The sequence below is a fragment of the Artibeus jamaicensis genome, unplaced genomic scaffold, assembly GCF_021234435.1.
Source record: "Artibeus jamaicensis isolate MK-2021 breed Jamaican fruit bat unplaced genomic scaffold, CSHL_Jam_final contig_797, whole genome shotgun sequence".
Classification (NCBI taxonomy): Eukaryota; Metazoa; Chordata; class Mammalia; order Chiroptera; family Phyllostomidae; genus Artibeus; species Artibeus jamaicensis.
In genome coordinates this window covers 8,146,371-8,170,875 of record NW_026521977.1, presented here as the reverse complement: position 1 = coordinate 8,170,875, position 24,505 = coordinate 8,146,371, and the positions used below count along the sequence as shown (strand labels likewise).

General features: G+C 51.7%; 1 protein-coding gene across 1 annotated transcript in view; it reads right to left on the bottom strand.

Annotated features, from left to right (window-relative positions):
• The window catches only part of OTOG (otogelin), a 69,140-nt gene that overhangs the window by 33,684 nt on the left and 10,951 nt on the right, over positions 1-24,505 (bottom strand). Inside the window, exons 13-25 of the mRNA XM_053673149.1 lie at positions 23,715-23,823; positions 23,409-23,455; positions 22,793-22,938; positions 20,950-21,082; positions 19,625-19,802; positions 17,883-18,007; positions 16,696-16,908; positions 15,122-15,302; positions 13,385-13,459; positions 13,100-13,143; positions 11,444-11,597; positions 3,763-3,870; positions 1,722-1,860 (exon numbers count right to left, since the gene is read on the bottom strand). Coding sequence (XP_053529124.1) covers positions 1,722-1,860; positions 3,763-3,870; positions 11,444-11,597; positions 13,100-13,143; positions 13,385-13,459; positions 15,122-15,302; positions 16,696-16,908; positions 17,883-18,007; positions 19,625-19,802; positions 20,950-21,082; positions 22,793-22,938; positions 23,409-23,455; positions 23,715-23,823 — 1,652 coding nt within the window. The remainder of the gene's footprint in view (positions 1-1,721; positions 1,861-3,762; positions 3,871-11,443; positions 11,598-13,099; positions 13,144-13,384; positions 13,460-15,121; positions 15,303-16,695; positions 16,909-17,882; positions 18,008-19,624; positions 19,803-20,949; positions 21,083-22,792; positions 22,939-23,408; positions 23,456-23,714; positions 23,824-24,505) is intronic.

Genomic DNA, 24,505 nt, shown 5'->3' with positions numbered 1-24,505 from the left:
CGTGTCAGTTTAGTGACATCTGGAGAGGCGAGGTCCTGCCAAGAGGCACAGAGTAGGGAGACACGGACTCTGGAGTGGTTTTTGGCCCACCTCCACCTCTGTCGGCTGTAGAGGGGCACCCTCCTTCAGTTCTCTGGAGCTCAGTGTCCCCTGGGGGCACAGAGTGCAGTGTTTGGCGTGTGCTGCCTCTCCCAAGGCATCTGATGAATGAATGAATTGTGGTGTGAGGGAAGGGGCGCTAGCTTACATACAGGGATAGGGTAGTGTAAGCCTTTCTGGAGTTTAATTTATAGGCATTAAAAAACATTTTACATGTATGTAACTTTTTTTATAGCAATTTCTACTTCCAGAAGTCTAGAGATATGTTCACGAAAGTATTCACTGAGCATTTCGATATTGGCAACAATCTAAATATCCATCGATGGGGGAATAATAAACTAGAGCACATCTTTTCTGAAGAATTCAACAAAAAAAAAAAAAGAAAGAGAGAGATGTGTACTGGTTGTACGAGACAGTGTTCAAGGTGTACTGTTAAGTGGAAAAAAGCAAATTGTAGAAACCTATCCAAATAGACTAAACGAAGTGTGTGTGTAAGAGTGTGAGTGTCTCATGGAAAATGATCTTGCAGGCGTCACCCCTGACTGATAGAAACAGGGGATGAGAACACAAGAGCTGTCAAGGGGAACATTTGTTTTTAATATGTGCTATTACATTGTTTTAAATGTTTAAGTGCTAGTGAAGAGCACGTATTAGCTTTGACATTGGAAAAAAATCAAATAAAATGGGGTCTGTGGAGTTACTGCAATTACATGAGAGACCCCAGGACAGTGTTTGCCCCATAGACAGAACTCATTCCACAAAGGCTTGTCATTATTATTATTATTATTATTATTAATTACTATTGCATAATGAGATAGGCCCTCAGCAAAACCAAGGTCCCCTGGTGTGTCCCCCACTTACTCTGTTGGCACCTTTTCTCCTCCAGAAGGGGATCCTGCTTCTACGGTGCCCGCCCCCATCACCATCCCTCTCCCTCCTGGTGAGCTGAAGGCCCCAGCACGTGACTCCTTAAGGACACCCACTCCCCAGTCAGATTTCTTGGTTCCAACCTGACTCAGCTCTGTCACTGCCTCACTGTGTGAGTGAGGCCTACTTGGGCATACTCCTGGCTCCCCGATGTGGGTACAGGTCACCCAAGGACACCCAGTGGCTTGGCTCAGGCCTAGGCAGGAGCAGAGGGCCCCTTGACGGTCACTACTCCTGTGATTACCTGCCACAAGGAATGACTACCTGTGACTTACCTATGCCCAAGTTGCTACATTTATAACATGGGGTCAATAACTCTACCTTGTTGGGTTGCTATGAGAATTAAGTAAAATAGTCCACAAAAAAAGTGCTCAGTGGATGGCCATGCATATAATACAAGCTCAAAAAAGCATTAGCTCTTAGTATAGACAGAAAGACATGGAGACCCTATGGGATGAGGGTATGATGGTAACTGGACAGGCAGTGGTGTGTTTTATGACGGGTGAGCTCTGTCCAGCCTCTAGTTTGCTCCTTGGCATCTCTTTCCGCCTCCAGACAGCTCAGGCTTACATCCCCCGCCCACCCAATCAGCGTCAGACTGAAATCCAGGGCTACACCATACCCTGACAGGTCTGCAGACTCAGCTGCTCTGGGTCCCCAGAGAGCCAGTTGGGCACATGCATCTGAGAGCTCACCTTGACCAGGTGCACTTTGCAGGTGCCCACAAAGTCAAACGGGAGCCCATCAAAGGTGCGGTAGTGCCGGTCACCGTAGGCCGTGCAGGTGGCGGCGCAGGGGTGGAGAGTGCACTGGAAAGAGCCTTGCCGGCACACGCTGAAACACACGCACCCGGACCAGCTTGCGGGGTACCCCTACCCCTACTCTGAATATCCTTGATGGAGACATTGCCACTGAGCTCCCACTTGGGCCCCTGAGTGGGTGTGGGGGAAGGGGTCAACAAACATCATCAACCTCGAACAGATACCTAGAGGTGGGGTTGTGAATCTCTGCTTCATGTAGGAGACACAGCCATTGGGACACACAGCCTGTACACACTCACATGCGCACACACTCATAAGGGAGAGGAACCCCGACTTTAGGAGACTTTCCTCGGCTTTCAAGAGACAGAGTTCAGGATAGCTGAGTGACCTGGAAGGGCTCGTAGAGAACACACTCATCTCTGAAACACCAGACCAGGAGCCAATACACCCAGCCTAACCTAAAGCTACATCACACAGCATCTTTTTCCCAGCCTGACCTTGTTGGACAGTCACTGGAATGTGATGTGAGACCAGGACAGGATACGGGCCCCACTGAGTGGGAGGGTCCATCGCAGTGAGCTGGTGCATCCTGGTCCTGTCTCCTTCACCTCCCTGTTTTAGCTCACTGTTCTAGCTGACGTGGTTAGGTCGTTGACAGAGAATTGCAGGAGCCAGGGCTTGGGGGGCCCTGAGATGTCCCCTGGGCCCCTGGGTCAGTGGCAGGGCTGCCTCCATCCTGCCGATGCATTGAAGGCCGGAGGAGCACTGGGACTCGCAGAGCCCTGGAAAGCCCAGACTGTCCCCCTGCAGTGGTGTGAGGACACAGGGACTGCCAGGGAGGCCCCACATGCCCTTCAGAGATGCCTTCCACGCCAGGAGCCTCTGAGGGCATCGGGCAGCTGGCCACCGTAGGAGCTGCCCAGACCAGTAGAGAGGCCTCACTGATTGTCAGGATAGTTGTAAGGCCTTTGGAGGGGTCACTTTCATAATTTCCATATTTAAATGATTCACAAATCTCAGGAGACTCTTGGCACTTCTAGAAGCAGAGGACAGGTGGAGACTAGGAAAATAAGTTGCTTAAAAAAGAATCACCATAGACATCTCCAGGAGCCAAGCTTTTGGAAGGGGAGTTAATGTGAGTTAGGTCCAGCAGCAGTGGAAGCCTGTGGGTTGTTCAGGAGGTCGAGTCTCTACCCACTGCCTACTCCCACTGCTGGGCCCGGGGCAGACCCTACAGAACCGGTCCCCCTACCTGTTTCCACAGAATCCAATCCAGGTGCACACATTCCCACATGTGTGCTTACATTATTAATGTGCACTTTGCATGAAAATATATTTACATGCATACTCACTTTCACATACAGGCAAGTAAATATTCATGGGAGAACACAAATGCCCACTTACACATGCATGTTTGTGCACATGTCAGTACAAATTTGTATACCCAGTACACACATGCATTCACACACTTTGCATATACATGTCCCCACATACTAAATGGGTGCATATGCTCACATAGATATATAAACACACCTGTACACACACACAAATTCAGAATTGTATATATTCACTAACATATTCAGGTTCGTGAATGTCCACCCACTCACATATATGTACACGCATATACATTCACACACGCACTCTATGCACTTAGGATGTCTGCCTGCACCTACACACTTATGTAACTATGAAAAACGTCATCATGGTCACAGATGTGCATGTACACATTCATGTACACGATTTGTCCCTGAACAAATCACATCCATGTAAATACTCACAAAACACGCCCCCCCAGAATTTGTTCTAGGCTTACACTTGTGTGTAGGTAAGCCTCTACACAGCACACACACAAACAACATGAACATGAACATGAGGAGAGGGGCGTGCTCCACTGTGCTCAGGACCCTGCAGCCCATAACCACCTCCCCTCGCCGTCCCCAGTAAAAGCGAGACCCTGGGTGGGACCCTCACTTACCAGGTATGGCAGGGAGACATGACCTGGTCCCCAGGGAAATACTCCTTCCCCTTCCAAGTGCACGGACACTCCTCTGGCAGGAAACACGCATCCCCGTGTCTGAGCAGGCTGTGGGGACAAAGTGAGCGGTGGTCAGGGGAGCAGCCGTCCCATTTCTGCTGTGTGTGGAGGACCCTGCCACCACCTGGATACCCTGGGGTGGCTCTCAGCGTTTGCTCTAGATGAGACTGTTTACCCACCACCATCCTGTCCATGGAGGTTCAGAGGTACTCTGGTAACTGGAAAAACCAGACACAGACTTGGTCCAGGCTGGAAGTCTCTGCCGTTCATCAGGAAGACACATCCCCCAGCCAGGCTAGATGCCAGGAGCCCCCGAGTCACTAGCTGTGTACTAATAAACCGACCATGGCTACGGTATTGACCGTCCTACCCCCATCACTCATGGAGCGCCCAGTAGACCTGCACTGAAAGAAATGTTAGGTAGAGTTTTTCAGGAAGACAGAGTAACTCCACAGGAAGGAACAAAGTTCAAAAAAAAGAAAATATGGTTGGTAAATATAAAACATTTTTTCTTAGTTTCTTTAAGAGGCAACAGCATTGAGAATAAGGTTTGTGTCATGAATTGTGGGGTTTATAACATATATACCAGTAAAATGTATGACAGTAATAAGAACAAGGAGGAAGTAAATGAAAGTACATTGCTGTGAGTATTCTACAAAGACTGGTAAAATATTAATTTATGGTAATCTGATAAATGGAAGATACATATAATCTCTAGAAAAACTGCAAAAATACCAAGATATATAGCTTAAAATTAATAAAGGAGATGAAATAGAATACTAGGAAATAACCTAAAAGGAGCCAGAAAAGTAGGAAAACAATGGACAATAGAACAAAAATAACAAGATGGTAATATCGAATTTAATCAAATTATGTTGAATGCAAATGCATAAATGCTCCAATAAAAAGGGAGGAACTGTAACATCAGCTAAAAAAGCAAGACCCAACTATATTCTGTTAACAAAAGGCACAATTGAAATATAAAGGCGCAGATAAGATGCAAGTAAAATGGCGGAGGAAATAACCATGCAAACCCCAGTCTCAAAAGATGGAGTGGCTATGTTAACATCGGACAAAGTAGACTTCAAGAGAAGTAGTATTAATAGCAATAAGGAGGGATATTTCATGATAATAAAAGAATCAATTTATCAAGAGAACATAACAGTCCTAAATGGGTATGCACTAAGTAACAAAGTCTCAAGAAAAAACCAACAACCCCACAACAAAACACCAAACCCAGAAGCAAAAATTCACTAACAGGAGAAAGAGATGAATTCACAGTTAGAGTTAGAGATGTCAACACTCCATCATATTTATGGTGGAACAAATAGGCAAAAATGATCATGAAAGATGTAAATGATTGGAACAGCTCTAACAGTCCTTTCAACCTAACTGATGATGTCAGAACTCTCTATCTGATAACAGCGGGATGCACACTATTTTCAAGCACACATGGGAACTTCGCCAAGATGACGATATTCTGTACTATAAAAACAATCAATTCCAAAGACTTGAAATCATACAAAGTATATTCTCTGGCCACAGTGAAATTAAATTAGAAACCAGGAACAAAGAGACATAAGGAAGCCTCCAACTATTCTAAAACTTAGCAACATTTCTAAATAACCCATGGGTCAAAGAAGAAATTGAGAGGAAATTAGAAAATATTATAACCGAAATTAAAAAACACACATTGTATCAAAATTTGCACAGTGCAGCTAAGGCAGTACTTACAGGCAAATTTTTAGCTTTAAATGCTTATATTAGAAAATAAGAAAGAAATGCAATGAAGTATCTAAACTAGAAAACAAGTTTAAATTAAAGTTAAAGTAAGTACTAAGAAGGAAGTAATAAAGAGAAGAGAAAAAATAAGTAAAATAGAAAACAGAAAATCAATAAAACCAGAAGTTGGTTCTTTGACAAGATTGATCGAATTCATGAACCAGAAAATAAATAATAAATAAATAAAAGATTCCGACACCAAAATCAGAAACAGAGGAGGCAGCACTGTATATGTCATAGATAATAAAAGGGAAACAAGGCAATATTATACAGTAATATTTGACAATATTTAGCCAATAAATTTGACAACTGAATGCAATGGACAATGGAAACATTAAACATTTATGAATAAATTCAGTAACAAGTGTTCACAAACCTTTATGTGAAAATTGAAACATGGCTGAGAGAAATTAAAGAATACCCCATAAATCAATCAATCGACAATACCATATTTGTGTATTGGAAGACTCACAAGCGTGAAGACGGCCGTTCTCCCCAATTGATCTATAGATTTAACACAATCCCAATCAAAATCTCAGAAGCCTCTTTGTGGAAATTAATGAGCTGATCCTAAATTTACATGAAAATGCCAAGACCCAGAAGTGCCAAGAAACTTTGGAAAAAAACAAAGTTGTAGTGCTATCACTTTATGCTTTCAAGTATTATTATAAAACTTTAGAAACTGAGGCAGTGTGATAATTGGCCTAAAGATAGAAACATAGACCAACGAAGCCAAACCGAGAATCCTCAAATAGACCGAGAATCCTCAAATAGACGGACCCACATCAATACGGTCGACTGATTTTTCACAAAGGTGCAAAAGCAATGCAATAGGGAGAAGAAAGTCTTTTTTTTAAAATGAGACTAGAACTAGATATGCATCAGAGAAAAATAAAATAAAACCTGACTCCATTTTACAACATATACAAAACATAGTAATTTTAGATAGTTTATAGACCCAAATGTAAAAGCTAAAATTGTACAGCTGCTTGAGGGAAGCAGAGGGGACTATCTTTGCGAACTTGGACTTGGAAGCGATTTCTTAAGACACAGACAGCACTAATTATACAGAAAGAAATGACAAATTAGGCATCATTAAATTTAAAACTTCTGCTCATCAGAAGTCTTTTAGATACATTAAAACACATTAAATAAATAAACAGCCAAACCACAGACTGGAAGAAAACACTTGCCATACATATATTGGACAAAGGGCTTGCGTGCAGAACATATAAAGAATTTCTACAACTCAATGTTAAAAATTGACCAAATGAAAAATGGACAAAAGATCTGAATGGACACTTCACAAAGGAAGATGCACAAAAAGCATGTGAAAAAGTACTCATCACTAGTCATCAGGGAAATAGAGATTAAAAGCATAGTGAGCTATGACTCTGTTCCCACTAAAATTTAAAAAAAAGTGAAAAAGACTGATAACACCAAGTGTTGGTGAGAGCATGCTGCAGCTGCACTCCCATGCAGTGAGAGTGTAAAACTGTACAAATGCTTTGGAAATTAGTCTGGCCGTTTCTTATACAGTTAAATATAAATCTACCGTAAGGCCCAATTCCATGCTGACTGTGTGCATCCGAGAGAAAGACATAGATAGTAGCCTTTTTCAAACAGCCCCAAACTGGAACAACCCCAAAAGCCATCACCATTGGAGAGAGTAAATGAATTACTGTGTATTTATGCAATGGAACACTGCTGAGCAATACAAAGAAACAAGCTACTGGAAAAATGCAACAGTGTGGATCAACCACAAAGACAGACGCTAAGGAAAGGGAGCCAGGGGTCATCCCCTACGATTCTGTGGCCACGGCGCAGACAGAGCCCCCTATGCAGAAATGATGGATGGGCGGAGGGGGTGGGAGAACCACCTGGTTCTGAAAGAACTCAGTGCATGTGGGAATTGTGTTCTGTATTTTAAGAGATCTGTGGGTTACAAGAGGGTATAGATTTGTCAAAACTTAGCAAACCCTATATGTACTTAGAATCTGTGTGGTTTATTGCATATAAATTATGACTCCGTTTTTACAAATTAACAAGAAGAAAAACAGCGAGGCACCAAAAGTTGACTGGAAGCTTCGTGTTGAGGGGGACCCATCATTTTCTTGGGGAACCTCCCCAAACATCAGTTTCTTTAGTTCCTTGTTGTTTGGTGTGTTTCCCTCTCGGCCCGGCCAGTTACGAAGAGAGGAATTCTCTTTCCTGTCTGGCCTGGGAGGCAAAAGCTTCGATAGCTTGAACCTGGGGCCAAGCGCTGGGGTCCCAGCAGGCTTTTGCTTAATCTCCCAGTTTTTACACTGCCTCTCGTCCGTCCTGGTCCCCTCAAGGTCGAACCTCTGGTTTGGCTTCTCTAGAAACTCTGACCACCTTTCTCCTGCTGGACAGCGTTAGGGCAGTGCCAAGGCCCCAGGGGGTGGGGAGGGTGGCCAGTGGTTTAACTGTTCCTTACACGCACCTGCCACTCACCCGCCTGTCTTCCCCCACCACCCCACCTTCTGAGACTCCTGGAGCCTCCTCTTCCTGCAGATGTCAATACGATGTAGATTGTTCTTGCCGGTGCATGAACATCAGCTATCAGCCTCTGCTCTGCAAGGTCAGCTTCTACACACCCACCCTCGTTCCTTCTTCAAAACACCATCGACCCATCTTGAGCCACGGTCACCCCACTGTTGATCTCTTTGTCCCTAGGGATTCACACTTGATTCACTCCATCACCAACGTGTTATTGTCATTGTGGAAGGAATCGGGGGGGGAATTATTTGCTTAATCCACTGTTTCCCTTGAAGCCACTTAACCTTTCTAAGCCTCTATATTTTTATGTGGAAAATAGAAATAATGACACCTTCCTCTCAAGGTCACTATGAAAATTTAATTATAGACCTGGGCACACTGCCTAGCACCTGGTAGACACACAGTAATGTTTTCTTGCCCCTCCTTTCCCCGCGATTGCGTCAGGCACCAGCAGTGGGCTAGCTTGTTGCCTTCCACCTTCAGCCCCAGGCCCAGGCTCTCGAAGCTTCCTTAGAGGACTTTCCTGCCACCCACCATCCACTGCTCCCTCCTGGATCTCTGCAGACCTACCTGCATCCCTGGGCACCTGCTCTGTGCACACCACAGAGAGGAGTGTGCAAAGACTCGGAGCTTTGGCCTCTGTCCTCAAGGTGCCCTCCATCTGTGGAGCACCCTTTTCCTTAGCTGTTAAAGGGCCCTCTGGTTCCCAGCCCCACTCAGGGGACATTTGCACATGCAGGGGACCCACGTGAGAGAAGACAACTGTCTGCTCACATGCAGTTCTTACTCTGTCCCACTACACAAGTGGGGAAACTGAGGCTCAGGGGTTAATGAACTCCCCCAGAAAGTGGTGAAATCAGGATTAAGCTGACTCGAGTCTGTGTGTGTAACCATTGTGCTAGATGGCCTAGTGGCCCTCGGGGCCCTTGCCATGGCCCAGGGTCCTTTGTGGCAGCACACAGCATGCAGAGATTCTTAGAAACACTATGGAGAGAGGCATGGGGTCCGGGGGCCCAGAGGGTCGCAACAAAGGTTGTTGGGGTGATGTTCGAGAGTCATTGGGAACCTTGCCCCAGTTCCCAGGAGGACGCTCCTGATGCTAGGAAATGCATGCCCTTCTTTTACAAGTTGGGATTGTAATAATTTCCCTTCGACAAACTCCCAAGGAATGTGTGTAAGCTCCTCTCATGGCATTTGATATGGCACGCAAGCCACTGGGGCAAACACCCCAGAGGTGATGGGGCTGGACACGGAAACGAGGAAGGGAGCCAGTCTTCGAGCAGACAAGGCTCCACCCTAGCAGCCCTGTGCAGTGCCGGCTCCCTGCAGCCGTCGTCTCATTTAAATCTCCCAAGAACCCTGGACGGTGGCTGTCACTACCCTCTCTCACAGAGGAGCAAACCCAGGCTCAGAAAAATTAAGTGGTATCACGTAGCTAGGGACATTGACCTTTGGATTGTGGATGTTCTTGGCACAGTGCCAGGACCTGAGCTGATCTGTGGGTGGCCTGGAGGAGGTGAGGGTGACCTGGGTTCCTGCCCTGCTCACATGGGCCTGCAAACAGCCAGCAGGGCCTCACAGACAAGAAAACTGATGCCTAAGTGGCCACAGAACTTGTCAGAGGCCACCCAGCCCATGAGAAATGTTCACACTCTATCCTCTCCTTAGGAGCCTGAGGATTGAGGAGGGAACCTGGCTCTGGCTTCTGAGGCCGGCCAGGTGAAAGCAACTTCTAACATCAGCCAGTGCTTTAGAACCTGGCTACTCACTGTGCAGGCCCCGGCCAACAGCACCGGACCCTCCTGGGAGCTTGTTAGGAATGCCGAGTCTCGGAGAGACTCTGTGCATGTTCACATTTGAGGAGTGCACACAGCCCGAGAGAGCGCCTTTGTGGGTGTGGGCGGATCCTGCTGAATCCTCCATTCCCCAGTCCCTGGGGGGAGCAAGCCCTGGGCCCTCATTTGACTTGCTCAGGTGAGGACCTGCTCAGAGAGCTCATGTGGTGAGTCGCTGGCAGACGCTCCCTTTCCAGCGCACCTGTCCCAGGTCCTCTTTGCCTCTGTGGCTTTGCCACCATCCTTGGCAGTGAAGGATCCCCAGTTCCTGACCCCAGAGGCCCTGGCTCTCTCTGTCCTCAGGCCCAGAGCCAGGGTTGCACACATCAGGACAGTGACACAAGAGGCAGCAACAGCCACTCTGCACAAGCTCCTCTGGTGGTTGGGCCCGGGGTCCTGTGCAGGTTCTTGAGATCCCCCAGAGCCGCTTGTGGACGCCCTTGCCTGGGTGGGGCAGGCTCATAGCCCACGTTAGGACCTCTGTGTCGGGGACCAGGCCTTGGGCCTCCCAGAGCCAGTGCTCTCTCGTCAACAGGCAGGGCTTGGAGTCAGCAGAGCTGGGTTTGAGCCGTGGCTCATTTCCCTCTACTCTGCCCCTGGCCTCAGTTTTTTCATCTGCAAAGTGGGAATAATGATCCTTCCCTCCTTTCTTCCAGAGATACTATGAGATCAAAGGAGATAATAATATTCAGGTGTTTCATAAAACACAAGGCTCCGACTGACTAACTGCTCCATCTCCCAGCCTGGGAGTCTGATCCCCTCACCCTCTCACTTCCCTTGGCTGCCAGGCCTGGCCCAGGACTTGCAGCTGACCACTGGTCGCTGCACAGGCTGAAGGACACAGCCCTGCAATGCCAGTCATGGGATGAGACACCCAACTGTCTTCTCAGTCCAGACCTGAAGCAAGACCAGCATCAGGCATGAGAACGGGCAGCCAGCTGGGCCTGGGGCACCTGCAGCCAGCTCAGTGCACAGAGCACCCATAAGGCCACCCACACAACATGGCACATGTGGATTTCACAGATTTCGTGGCACCAGGAGGGACACCAGGGGGAGCTTTCTTTTTTGAGGATGATAAAGGTATCAGCCTGTCACCTGAGGGCTCCGGCCAGACTTTTGCAGGCGGAGGTTGAGAGCTGAAACAAGCGTTTCCTCTCTCACAGCCGTGAGTCCAGTGCCATACACGCGACTGTGCTCCAACTTCGGTGTCTCGTTTGACCCTCATGACCTGCCGAGGTGCTAGGTATTAGCACCTGTGATTCCCACCTTACAGATGAAAAACAGCCTCAGAGAGGCCATGCCCCTCCCTTATCCAAGGTTGCACGTTGGTGATAAGCAGGGGTGGGTAGCATTCCCTTCAGGGTGGCTCCCCACACAGGCCAGCCCTGGGCTGGTGTCTGCCTGCAAGGCTGTGTGAGGTTTCCCCTGATCTTATTCCATCTCCTGGCCCCGGAGTGGGAAACTGTGGCAACACAGATACACACCCTTGGGGGCAGGCGCAGCCCGAGAGGCAGGGGCCACGGGCCGGCACGCTCAGGTTCAGCAGCTGCTGCTCACACGTCCTCTCTCTGCTCAGCTCGGGGTCGGTGTGCAGGTCACTGCAGTTCACGAAGACCTGGCCCTCAGGGCAGGCAGCAGCTGAAAGAGGGGAGGCCGGGTTCTGGAAAGAGCTCGGACACAGCAGGCTGTTTAGAACAGCTGGGCCTGTGCTGGGCTCCTGGGCGGCAGGGTCGGCCAGGGAGACCAGGAGGCCCGGCTTCTGGGAGGCGCAGGGGTAGGTGGGGCTCTGATGGCTTTTTGTGCCCTGGTTTGCTCCTGAGGCCTCCTTTGGGTTCCCAGGTGCACATCACAGGGAGAGGGAGGGGTGTGTGGCGTCGCATCACAGGGCAGCCGCCACAGCCACCGGGACCAGCCACTGAGCACGCCCTCCCCTCCAGCCACCGTTTTGGGTGCTTCCGTGCATTTTCCCCACTTAATCCTGCAACAACTCTGGGAGGTACTCTCACCCCCCATTTTCCCGTATGATGGAGAGAAGCCATTTCTGCTGGCAAAGGGCACAATCACAGAGAGAGGAAGTGCTCCGGAGGGAGAGGAGAGGAGCCAAAACTCGGGTGGCCACGCGGGGTGGCAGGGTGGCAGGGTGGCCAGAGGACTCCTAACCAGAGGAAGTCAGTTTTTCACGACCTACATTTTTGTGACATAAACCTACTCTCCCTGAGCCTTCAGTCCAGTTGGCCGTGTACACTCTCACCTGTGAGAATGGTCCTTTTTAGGAAAGTCAGTAAAAGGGAGCTGAGTGTCATGCCCACCCTGGGAGAGAGAAAGGAATAGCCACAGGGGGTAAAGCGAAAGTCCCAGAGAGGCAGAAATCCGAACCAGAAGCCACAAAAGGAAAACGCTTTCAGGGATACGCATGAAACGTGGGGAGAACATGGGAACCTGGGTTACATACAAAACAAAGGCTGACAAAGGCTCAGGGAAGTGAAGTGACTTCACAGCCAGTGAGAGCTGGGCAGAATTTGAACCCAGGGCAGCCCTGCTCTTTGCCACCTGACATGTGATTATTCCCTGATCCCCTCTGTGCTGATCTCCATCCTTAGTGGCCTCCTCTTCCCCAAGAGGCCCTCCCTGAAGGCTCTGGTCTTCTCGTCTACCACCTCCAAGCCCCCCAGGCTGAGTGTCCCCTCACCCCCATCTTGTTGTCTGGGGACACCTCGAATGTCCCGGCTGTCCTCCCCATCTCTGTGACCCCCACATCAGGCACTCGATGGGGCAGAGAGTCAGCCTCAGTAGACGTGTGATGGCTCGGACTGAGGAAATGCAGGGCCAGGGGAGGCCCAGGGACTGTCCTGACCCCCTGCTTGCTGTCCCGAGACAGACAGAGCCTCAGCCCCTCCTAGCAAAGCAGGAAGGACAGCCAGCAGGGTGGGGCCAAGGCTGGGACAGGCTTTCTGGACACCACCCCCCAAACCAGAGTCTTTCTGGTGAGAAGGCAAGGAATACAGAAGGCTCGGTGTAGGACAAGATTGGGGCGGCCTCCGCCCATCCCCATCTGTCCTGAGCTCCCACTCTCCTCTGCAGAGCCCCACTACCACGGACGGAGCAGGGACAGGCCCTTCCCTCCCTCCAGGCACCCTTACCTGGGGCTCTGCTGTCACAGCTCATGACCCCATCTTTGCAGTGGCTGCAGAGAGACAGAGAGGCGCTGGGGTCAGAGAGCTAGTCACTGCAGAGCCCAGACACAGCACCCCATGTCACCATGTGGAGGTCTGCAGGGCTCAGACAGGTACCCCCACTCCCTGTCCCTGGCTCCTGGTACAGAGGGTGGGTGTCACCCCGTGGAAAGTTCTGCTCTGGTGCACCTTCTTCAGTCAGCAACTCCCATGGAAAGAGAGGACAGTAACATGGCTACCTAGGGAGCTCACCAGTGGCCCAGAGAAGGAATGTCGCTGTCTCCGGGAGGATAGTCCACTCCTTGGAAGTGGCAGGAACACTGGTTCCTATAAAATTCAGGAAGAGAGACAAGTGAGCCGGCTCAGGAGCTGAGGCAGAGACTGCCAAGGATAGGCACCCACTGCTCAGCCAGCGAGGTGAATAAGGACACAGAGAGAAGTAATGGCATCGAGTGTGACACGTGACACATCTCTGGGGAGTGAAGAAGCCAGCCTGGCACTGGTGACAGACGTCGGGGCTGGGTCCCAGATTCGAGGGCCATCCACTGGGCTCGGACACGATCAGCCTCACAGGTCTCCGTGCACTCCTGAAGCCAGTCCCACTGGGGTGTGAACACGAGGCCATGTTTCCAGAGCCCACGCTGTGCCGAGGACAGGGCCTGTGTCTCTGTATTGGTCAGTCCCACTCAGCATCTGTCCTGACCACTCAGTGCCCATGCCATGCAGGTTGTCACACATTTGAACGTCAGGCCAGGCCCTCCTAACACATCATGTCATCTGCTCCTCACAGGGATCCTGTGGGGCAGAGATCCCCATGCTGTCTTTCAATCCCTCCTTGTGGGTCATCTGAGGTCAAAGCCTGCTTCCTCCTCACACATCATCTCCCACAGCACCTGTGGGTTATGGCCAAGTGCAAGCTTTGGAGCAGAGCAACTGAGGGCCAGAAGGGAAGTCTGAGTTCATCCAACCCCGGGGCTTCCCAACCACCTTCTCCAGCAATCCCTGCCTCCACACACAACCTACAGGGGCTTCCCAACCACCTTCTCCAGCAACCCCTGCCTCCACCACACAACCTACAGAGGCTTTCCTTGTTGGCAAATTTCAACGTCAGCGGGTGGAGGCAGGGCAGCCACCTGCATCTCCAGGGAGGATTCTGTAGTTTCAAAGGCCTCTGAGTGATTCCCATATACCCCCAGAAAAGTCTCTCTCTCCAGCCCCCATCACTCAGTTGCATGTGACACAATTTTACAGATGAAACAGGTCTGGGGACCATCAAGGGCCTTGACCATCAGCCTTGGCATCAGTCCTGGGATGTCGCCACCTCCCACCCTGCCTTCCCTCCACACTGAGACCGTGACCACAGTCAGCCTCAGGGCTGTCCCCTGTCCCCTCTGTTTGGAGCATTCCTCCCTCACTCCCTCAGGTCTCTGCTCAAACGTCACCTCATCAGAAAGGCTCTCCTTCCACGCTCATCTCGGGTGATGTAACAGTGACTGCTCTCCACCCAAGGACTCCTAGTCTCACTCTGCTTTGTTTGGCTTTACAGCTCTTATTACCACCAGGCTCATAACGTGTCTGTTTATGTGTCTGTCATCTGCCTCACCACCTAGAATGTGGGCTCCGTGAGGACAGCACCCTGTTTTGTTCGCTGCTGAATTCCTGGGGCCTAGAAATGTCTGGAACACACTGGTGGGAAGAGAGGGGAGGCAGGGGCCGAGGCCCTCCGGCTCTGTGGGAGGTGGTGAGAGGGCTCTGTCTCGTGGAGAGGCTGGGCTGGAGTGGCCTGAAGAACCCGACCCTGGGAGAGAGGCCTGGAGCAGGGTCCGGAGGAGAGAGCCCCCCACCCACCCACCTTGTGCCCCAAGGTCTGTCCTGTGGCTGTGAGATGAAGCAGGGACAGGGGCAGCTCAGTTGGGCTCCCCGGTCTCGGATGCCATGGACACCCTCGGCCTCCTCCCTGATGGCCAGAGGTCAAGCTGATCTACTTACCTGGGGACACAGAGGTCAGCCTGGGTGTCCAGATAGGTGTCCGGTGGGCAGGCACAGCCCTCCACACACTCGTCCTGGCTGAACTCGCCACCACAGTCCTCGGAGCCGGCCAGGTCCTGGCAGGTCTGTCCACACAGGGCCACACAGGGGCTGTACTCCTTGGTGTCCTGGCAGGACAGCGCTGTAGAAGAAAATGGAACCGTGCGTTGGCTCCCTCGTCCCCACAACGTGTAGGGCGGGCTCACCATCCTGATGAGGAACTGAGAACCAGAGAAGGTTAGACACGCACCCAAGGTTACACGGCAGATCAAGGCCAGAGCTGGGATGTAGACCCCATCTGACTTCAGAAGCCCCTTGCCTCCCACCATGTCAGAAAGGAGAGCGGCAGGGCTGGGCCCCACCTCCAAGTTCAGCCTGGAGCCTGCGGGGGTGTTGCTTTTCCTTGGCAGGGCCTTCCTCTTGGGTAATGGTCTTGGGGGAGAGTGGAAATCACTGCCCTCTCACAGCCATACACCCACCCCATCACACACACACACACACACACACACACACACACTGGTACGTAAACACGCGCACACACTGGCCCTCTCATGTCCACCTTGTAACACGCTTGGGCGGTGAAGACCAGACATGACCCCTATAGCAGCCTCTGGTCCAGAATGCCCTTTGTCCAGACGGCGCTCTTTTTATCTGGCCACCGCATCTCCCACGGGCGCTTGGGGTCTCCCACATCCTGTCGGAGCAGGCAGACCCGCTGAGACTGTCAGGCTCACTTGTTCTCACTAAGGCTGCACCTCAAAGCCACCTGGGGAGGTTTTTCAAATGCAGAGGCCCAGCCCCCTCTGGCAGATACCATTGTTTTCGTTGACACTGAATGCAGCCCAGACGTGTGCATTTTTAAAAAGTTCCCGTGTTGAGTCTTCAGCGCTAAGAACCACTGAACCACTGAATCCAATCATCTCTGGAGAAACTTTGGCTCAGAGAGGGGCGGGGCCTGGCCAGGGACACATGGCAATTCCCTACAGGGCTCGGATAGAACTGGGGCTTCCTGACTCCCAGTGCCATTTCTTTTTCACTAACTCGACAACCCTCTTCCTAAAGCTTCTGAGCGAGGGGCCCTGTGCTGTCACTGAGGGCACAGAGACAACTCAGACATGGGGAGGCGTGTGGCCAGGGTGGGGGAGTGGTGGGTAGTGGCCAGCTCGCGCCCACTGAGCCACCCATGCACCTGAGGGCCGTGGAGACAGTGGTCCTGAGAAAGCTCTGACCGCAGTGGTGGCAGTGGGGTGGTGAGAGGTGGGTGAATTTGGGGTTGGCAGGACTGGGAGGACTCGGAGATGGGCTGGAGGTGAGGGTAGGACAGGAGTCATGTGTCACATGTCCCAGATGTCAGGCCTGGGTGACCAAGGGGGTGGGGGCCCTTGGCAGAGATGGAGCACACAGGTGGGACTCTTAGACTGGAGAAGACTGTGGGACATCCCAGTGGAGAGTTTGGTGGACAGGTGGGCCCTCAGGCCTGGAGCTCAGGTTCCTCCAGGCCCCCTCACATGGGCGCACAAGTGTGGGGCACTCACCACAGGCTGGCAGGTGGGCTCGGAAGTCAACAGGGAGCCCGTGGCGCCGGCACAGGTGGGCGTAGTGGGCCAGCGTGGCACACAGGCAGGGCTGCCCACAGCGGCAAGCGTCCCGACGGCACTGCTCAAAGTAGGGCACGGGGCTCAGGTACAGGGAGCAGGGGGCGAACAGCTCCTCCGTGAGCACGCTGCAGGCCTGCACCGCGTAGGAGGCTGGAGACAGGAAGCACAGGGGTGAGGGGCCAGCAGCCTGGTCTGCCTGGTGCCCCAGGCCCAGCCCCTTCCTCCCTCCCTGCAACTCTGGGGCCTGTGTGTGTGTGTGTGCACATGTGTGCATTTCTGACTGGGCATGTGTGCACACGGTTCCGTGAGTTTGGGTGTGAATGTGCGGCTGGCTGTGTGCATGCGTATAAATAACTGTAGAGGAGTACGTATGTGCGAGTGTAAAGTACACATGCTCACACAATACATTCCACCAGTCGTGAATCTATATGTTAGGAGGCAGGAGTGAACAAAACAGACAAAATCTCTGCCCTCGTGGAGTGCACGCTCCGGTTGGAGAAGACCATCACCAAACAATTGTGATGTGGAAAAGCAGAAGGTGCAGAAGACTCTAAGGACGGAGAAAGCCAGGAAGGAGGATGGGGACTGCGAGGTGGGGTGGCAGGGGCAGGAGGGGCAGCTGTGGTTTTAAATCAGGTGGTCAGGAGGGCCTTGGCGGGGAGACGGTGTCTGAGCAAAAAGTTGACGGAGGGGAGGAATGTGTTTACTGAGGGACGAGCACTCCAGGTGGAGGGAAGGGCAGGGGCAAAGGCCCGGAGAGGAGAGCAGCGCTGGAGGCTGGTGGAGCAGGGAGAAGAGCAAGGAGGCGAGTGGAGCTGGAGCAGAGTTGAGGGCCAGCGGAGGTGAGATATAAGGGGGATGGGCAGAGGGCGCAGGGCCAGATGGGGCCACTGTGAGGACTCGGGCTTCTGCCCTGAATTGGAGACGGACTACAAACGTGTGTGTACCTGACAGTGGTAGAAAGTGAAGCTTCCTGTCTGCCGCACCCTCACCAGGAGGAAACCCCACTTTCCAGCACTCAGTGTGACCAGCATCCTCGTGCCCAGAGTCCCCACCTCCCCTCTCCCAAACCCGTCCCGCTCACCCCGCTCCCTTCCCTCCCTTCCCTCCCTCCCCCGCCTCACCGGCTTGCAGGTGCACATCACAGGGGTCCAGTGGGGAACCAGGGAGCAGCGGGGAGCAGGCGGACAGCGTTTTCCAGGAATTGCCAAAGAGTTGTGGGGTGCTCTCAGGCACACCCACGGGGGACCTGCAGCCGTGACATAGCCATACTCACACACTTGTGCATGTGGACATCCAGCGTGCACCCAGGTAAGCACCCACCTGATCATGTACCCCCACACACACACACACGGGCCAAGCATGAGCACACACTCTGGGGCACACGCTAGGGCACAAATGTACCCACCCAAACTGAACACCACAGGTCCAAGTATACACCATTTGCACATACTTTAAACACACATGTACACACAGAGCACAGCTACATGCCAGACACACAAGCAGCAAATGGGGTCTATGCAAGGACAATTATGGCTGTGTGTGTACACACACATATCACATTTAACAGGTTCCCAGGGGACTCAAAATGGGCTTGGGGCCACACACACCCCCACCTACGCCCAGCTCCTCATGCCAGAGAGAGAGAAATAGGAAGACTATGACCCAGAGTTCACTGGGTGAAGGCTTCTTCCCCACGGGCAGTTCTTGAAAACTCCTTTGCCCTCCCTTTCTCTCCGGGTAAGGGAGAGTCACACAGGAAGAAATAAAGAGAGGAAGGGGGAAATGCCAGTCTCCAAGAGTCACCAAACCGGGTGTGGACGGGAGAATGCAGAGCCCTCAGCGTCCAGAGGGGGCAGGCTTCGCCCACATTCCGGCTGGGGCAGGGACAGTGACAGTGCTCGGGCTCCCCAGAGTAGTACTCCCACCCGGAGTTCACGTTCAGGAGGGTGGCAAGCAGACCACACAGTAAACCAGGGTCTGCCCCCACACTGTGGACACCTGCCCTTACGTCAGCCCCACCGGGCAAGACAAAGAACAGCACATTGTTCCGTGTACGTACTTTGAAGAGCTTTTTTCTTGCACTGGTTTTTCCCAGCAAATATGAATTTTTATTTCTGGCTCAAGAAAGACTCTCACGTTTCCTTCTCCATTGCCTAACGCATGTAATGTGAGGGACCGGCCAGAACGTCCAGCCTTCAAGATCAACCCTTCGTTCTTGAAAGGCCTGACTCCTGTCCCCTCCCAATTTCCTAAACTGTGTCCGTGCCCAAGGGTCTTTCTCATAAGTCTCAGTGTGTCTACAGGAAGCAGCCCACCCCTGAATGTTGTAGGATTCGCAGGGTGCATCCCTCAAGCTCCAGGCAGGGAAGTTAAAGGGTTACTGGCCCAGTGGGACAGAAAGCAGGAGTCTTGGCATCACTGGCTCACTGGTGAGCTTACACTCACCCAAAGGCACTCATAGCCGATTAAAGCAAACAACCACGAGCCAACTCAAACCCCAAGTCAGGTCTACTAATTGTAAGATTTCACTATAAAACAGTATTTCTCAGAGTATGGTCCATAGGCCTCATATACGAGAATCGCAGGGGTGCTTGTTAAAAATGAGACTCTTGGGCCTCAACCTGAAGCAGATTCTTAAGGAGTGGGACCCAGAAGTCAGCATTTTAGCAAGCCCTGCGGAGGAGTCTTCTGCACAGGGAAGACTGAACCACGGCCTTAAAGAAACATACTTAAATTTAAATGGAGAGAAATAAATGATCATTTGTCAGGCACAATGAGAGGCCGTGGGAGTTTGGAAGATAAGGCTGCCTGACCCTGAGGGGCCCACCCCCCCTCCTTCCTGTCCCAGGGCAGGGGTGCGTACAAAAAGTCGTCCTGCGTGTTGCCGTTGAAGGTGCCACAGAGGCCCACCGTGTCCTCCACCCATCGCTGGTCCACCTGCAGGTAGAGCCGCAGGCCCTCGCGGTCGTAAAGCACCTGCACGCCCACGCTGGTCCTCACCCGCAGGAACGTGGAGGACAGCCTCCGGATCTCAAAGGCGTCTGCGCACAGGAAGAACCGGGACGGGGACCGAATGGGGAATCCAGCCAGTATGCACCCCACCCACCCCCACCACCTGTGTGGCGCCCTCTGACCCCCACACCCAGTCTTCACACCCAGGGAAGCTCTGCCCAGGGGCCGGTTTGGGGAGCCCTCAGTGAATCCTGTTCCACGCTGAACTCAGGGCCTGGGGTTAACCTACCACGGCAGCCCCAGCTGAGGAATGTCTTAGCTTCCAGTGCCTGTTGAAGCTCTGCCTCCCTGAGTAACTGGTGCGCTTCCTTCTCTAGCAAAGCAGAATTCCACAGCCTCCCGTTCTTTTCACAGTGGCCACTAGGGAGCTCACCGTATGATTCTAGATTCAACTGTAGCACTTTTGAATTTTAGATACAACTGTAGTGAATTTTTTTATACCCTTTGTGGCTTGTACTTCTTCAGCCTCTTTACCTGCCTTCTGTCCCCACTTTTCTTAATCTTGAGCCCCTACTCTTTCTTTTTCTTTTGAATTTTCTTTGGTGGTATTTTATTTCTTTTCTTTTTTAAAAAAGATTTAATTTATGTATTTTTAGAAAGAGGGGCAGGGAAGGAGAAAGAAAGGGAGAGAAACATCAATGTGTGGTTGCCTCTTGTGTGCCCCTTACTGGAGACCTGGCCTGCAACCCAGGCATGTGTTCTGACTGGGAATCGAACTGGTGACTTTTTGGTTTGCAGGCCCATGCTCAATTCACTGAGCTACACCAGCCAGGGCTATTTCTTAATAGTTTTGTCATTTTTATTTGATGTGCGTCCTAGGAGCTACCACAAATTCCTGTGGAATGGGGCAGGATAATAAGTAATTAATAAATAAATAGTGTGAGTAGGGGTGACAATGGCTCCACTAATATCCTAACGTTAGGAGAAGCTGTCGTACTGCTGTGAAGCCTGTCGTGTTGGGGTGGGGACCAAGGTCATTTTGCGAGTCCAGAGTCCACGTTCCTGGGACCAAGGTGCCCCCTGGCCTGGTTCACCCAGTATTGGAATTTGAGCTCCTGCTCAAAATGGGAAGGCAAGAGCTCAAATTCTAATACTGGGCAGTGCCTTTGGACAGAGGAGCCTGGGCGAAGCCTGGGCAGCCAGCCTGCAGCCAGCACTCGCCCACCAAAGCCATACCGTCTGTGTAGGGAGGGGTGACCTTGTACTGGTCAAACAGAAGGACGTCCCCGGCTTGGGTCAGGGTCACCTGCTTCCGGGGGTCCTGGTGCAGGATCACCGACACGGACTGGACACAGACCCCATCCTGGTTCTGGAGAAAGAGGAAGGCCAAAGGGCAGAGTTGGCCGGTCTGTCCTGCTGGTCCCAACAGAGCCCTCCTGGAGCAGACAGAGGCCAGAGGCCAGCTCCTTACAGTGACAGACCCGAAAGGACATCACGGGTCCTCCAAGCAAGCACCTTCATCTGGGGAGTGGGAGGGCAGAGGTTCAGGTTGGAGATTGGTGGCAGAGCTGAGGTCATGCAAATAAGTATAACAGTCAACACTCGGGCTGCCTGTGACACAGAGCAGAGGCACACACGCCCTGCGTGGCCCAAAGGCCAGCCTCAGAAACACTGGCCTCCCCACTTGACTGCAAGCCAGGACTTCAGTTTTATCCTTGTGTGGCCGTTTATAGGGCTCTTTCTATGTGCACAGGTGGCAAAGTCTCTGGCTCCACCCACAGGCAGGCAGGAAATGAGCTAACATTCTCGGCCTCGGGTTCCCATCTCTGAAAAGGGCAGTCTCATTAGTACTTCCACACAATCCTACAAAAAGGAACGTGATAGATACAGTCCCGGCCCTAACGGAGAATGTATATTTGTGTAACATACAGACATTAAATGAGGAAGTACAAAGTTGCTTATTTAATTATTATTGTGACCAGTGCTGCAGACACGTGCAGACACTCGGAAAGCGTGTAGCGAAGGAATTGACTTAATCTGCAGAGGTGGGAAAGGCCATCCTAGGGAACGATAATAATGATGTAAAAATGATCACAACAATGATAAAACTTTTAATAATACTACAACTTATAATAATAAGTATCAGCTAACTTTAATACAGAGTTTCAATGTTCAGGAGCTATTCTAATCTTTTTATATACATTTATTCATTTAATCTTCATAACAATCCTATTCAGTAAGTACTGACAGCCCCACTTTGCAGATCAGAAAATTGAGGTGCAGAGGGGATTGACATTTGAGCTGAGGTCTGAAGAACGCATAAGCTGGTTGGGCCAAGGGAGGAGGGGAGGGGGACTTGCTGAACAGAGTTCTCTGACATGGAAGACATTTAATGCACTCGAGAACATGAAAGAAGACCAGAAGGGTACAGCCCACTAGGCAAAATGTTTTAAGATAAGGTTCAAGAGGTAGGCAGCGGCCAGCTCGCACAGATATGACCCAGCTCAGGGGCCACCTCCTCCAGGAAGCCTATCTTGATCCACCCCCTCCTGATCCAGGTACAATGGCAACAAGAGAACATTTCTCCGTAGAGTTCTATCCTGTACTCTCCACCTTGTCACAGCTCCTATAACAGAGTGGTTATGGGGTCACTTGTCAGCCTCACCCACCAAAGTGTGAGGCCCAGGAGGGCAGAGCCAGGCTTCATGCACCTCGGTCTCCAAGAACTAACCCAACTTCTGGCACGGTAGATGTTCAGTATTTGCTGGATGCGTGCATGCATGGATGGATGAATGAAGGAATGAATGAATGAACACACAGATGTTGAACATACAGTCCAAGGAAGCAGGGAAGATTAACTCGAATTAGAGCCATATGAGAGATTTTTTTTTTCTTTAAACACTGAGGCCCATGAAAGGGAAGTGGCTCTCAGTGCTCTTACTGCCAGAACCCAGTCTCCTGACCTATGGCTCTCAACAGAGAGAAGGAGAAATGGGCTGTGGAAAAGACCTGGGGCCCTGCCCTAGGTTCTCTAGCCTTTCTAGGGGGCAGAGGGCAGAGGTGGCTCCCCAGTCCTTACCAGGCCACATGGGGCATTCTGCAATGTCACTGTGAAGGTGCCTGAGGAACGGCTCTTGGCCAGGATGTACTGGCACGTGGCAGGGAACGTGTACCGGCGGCCGTCGAAGGTGGTGAAGTGGATGTCGCCAGTCACTGAACACTCGGCTGAGGGGCAGAGAGAGGTGGCTGACCCATGGGAGCTGCCTCTGCCCTGCAGGTTTGGAGCAGGAGGAGGGGGAGGTGCCCGTCCTGGGAATCGGGGCAGTGTCTGGGGCCCTGGCCTGCCCTTTGGGAGCCCCGGTCACTGGGGAGATACAGCCCTGCCCTGGACAGCTTCCTGGCAGGTGACCAGGCCTGGACACCAATTTTGGTCCAAGGCCCTCAAGCTCAGGAAGGTCCTTGGCTATACAGAACCCCATGGAAAACAGTCCCCAAGGGGACGGAGCCACCACTTAGTCAGGCAAAGCAGCTCTGGAGAGACAAAGGCAGGGTGGCTGGGCCAAGAACATGGAGGGAGTCCCCCCACCCACCCACCACCCTAGCCCAACAGCAGGCCTGACTCCCAGAGTTTCCCTGCCGGAGGAGCTGTGAGGCCAGAGGAAGAGGGTAGAGGCCAAGGTGGGGGTCAGGTGTACCTGGGCAGACAGATGTGCTGCACACCCACTTGCCCGCAGTGCATGTGCTGAAACACAGAGACCAAAGAGGCAGAGGTTCACCCTCCCAGGCCTGGAAGGAATGCTGGAGGGGGCAGGGCCCTCAGTCTTCCCATTTCTAAAATGGGGGTGGAGACTCTGCCCACAGAGCAGATCCAATGACGTCTGGGACTCAGAGATGCCGAGATGGTGCTCCCACGTCATCAGGGCTCTCAGGCCCCAGATGGGCAGCCCTGATGGGAAGCCCTGGATCTTCCACCTCCTCCCACCCCTGCAGAGGACACGGACCAGGCATTGCAGTCTTCTTTCACCACAGCGCCAGTTGGGTACAGGGTTCCGTGGAACTCACAGGGACAGTCCGCTGGTGCCACACAGCCCCCATCCTCGAAGATCAACCCTAGGGTGACAGCAAAGGCCCACTTAACTCACCTCTGTTCCTGCTCACATACCTTTCATGGCTCCCCAGGGCCTATGATAAGGATTCTCACATCTAAGCTCTTGTACTACTGAGCTCACTTTCAAACTCTCTCCTGTGTAAATCCTTGGCTCAGGCCAGATCTGAATACCCTCTGAGCAAATGATCCTCCCTCCAGAACTTTGCTCAGAGGCCACCCACCCCAAACGACCTGGATACAGACTAGCTTCTCCTCTCTACCTCTCCAAAGCCTGTCACTGTATCTAGAACCAGCATAGGCACCACCTCCTCCAGGAAGCCCTCCCTGACGATCTCTCCCACCACTGAATTCCTGTATCTCTTCTTGTGTGAACCCCTGGGCTGGTCCTCACCACATGTGCCTTAGAGTGGAGTCACATGTGTAAGTGTCTTATCACTGCCACCAGATTCTGATCCCTAATGTTAGTGACATGGCTCTGTATTTTTTATCCCAACCCCCTGCCTAGCTGAGTAACCTGTACGCTAAAGGTGTGCTGCAAAGTTATATGCTGTGAAAAACAGTGTGTGGATGAACATTGAAACAAATGCATGTGTGATAAATGAATACATGAATGAATGAATGAATGAATGAGTTGTTCTCATCTACACGCCTTAAAAAGCTCAGACCCAATGAAATGAAATGCCC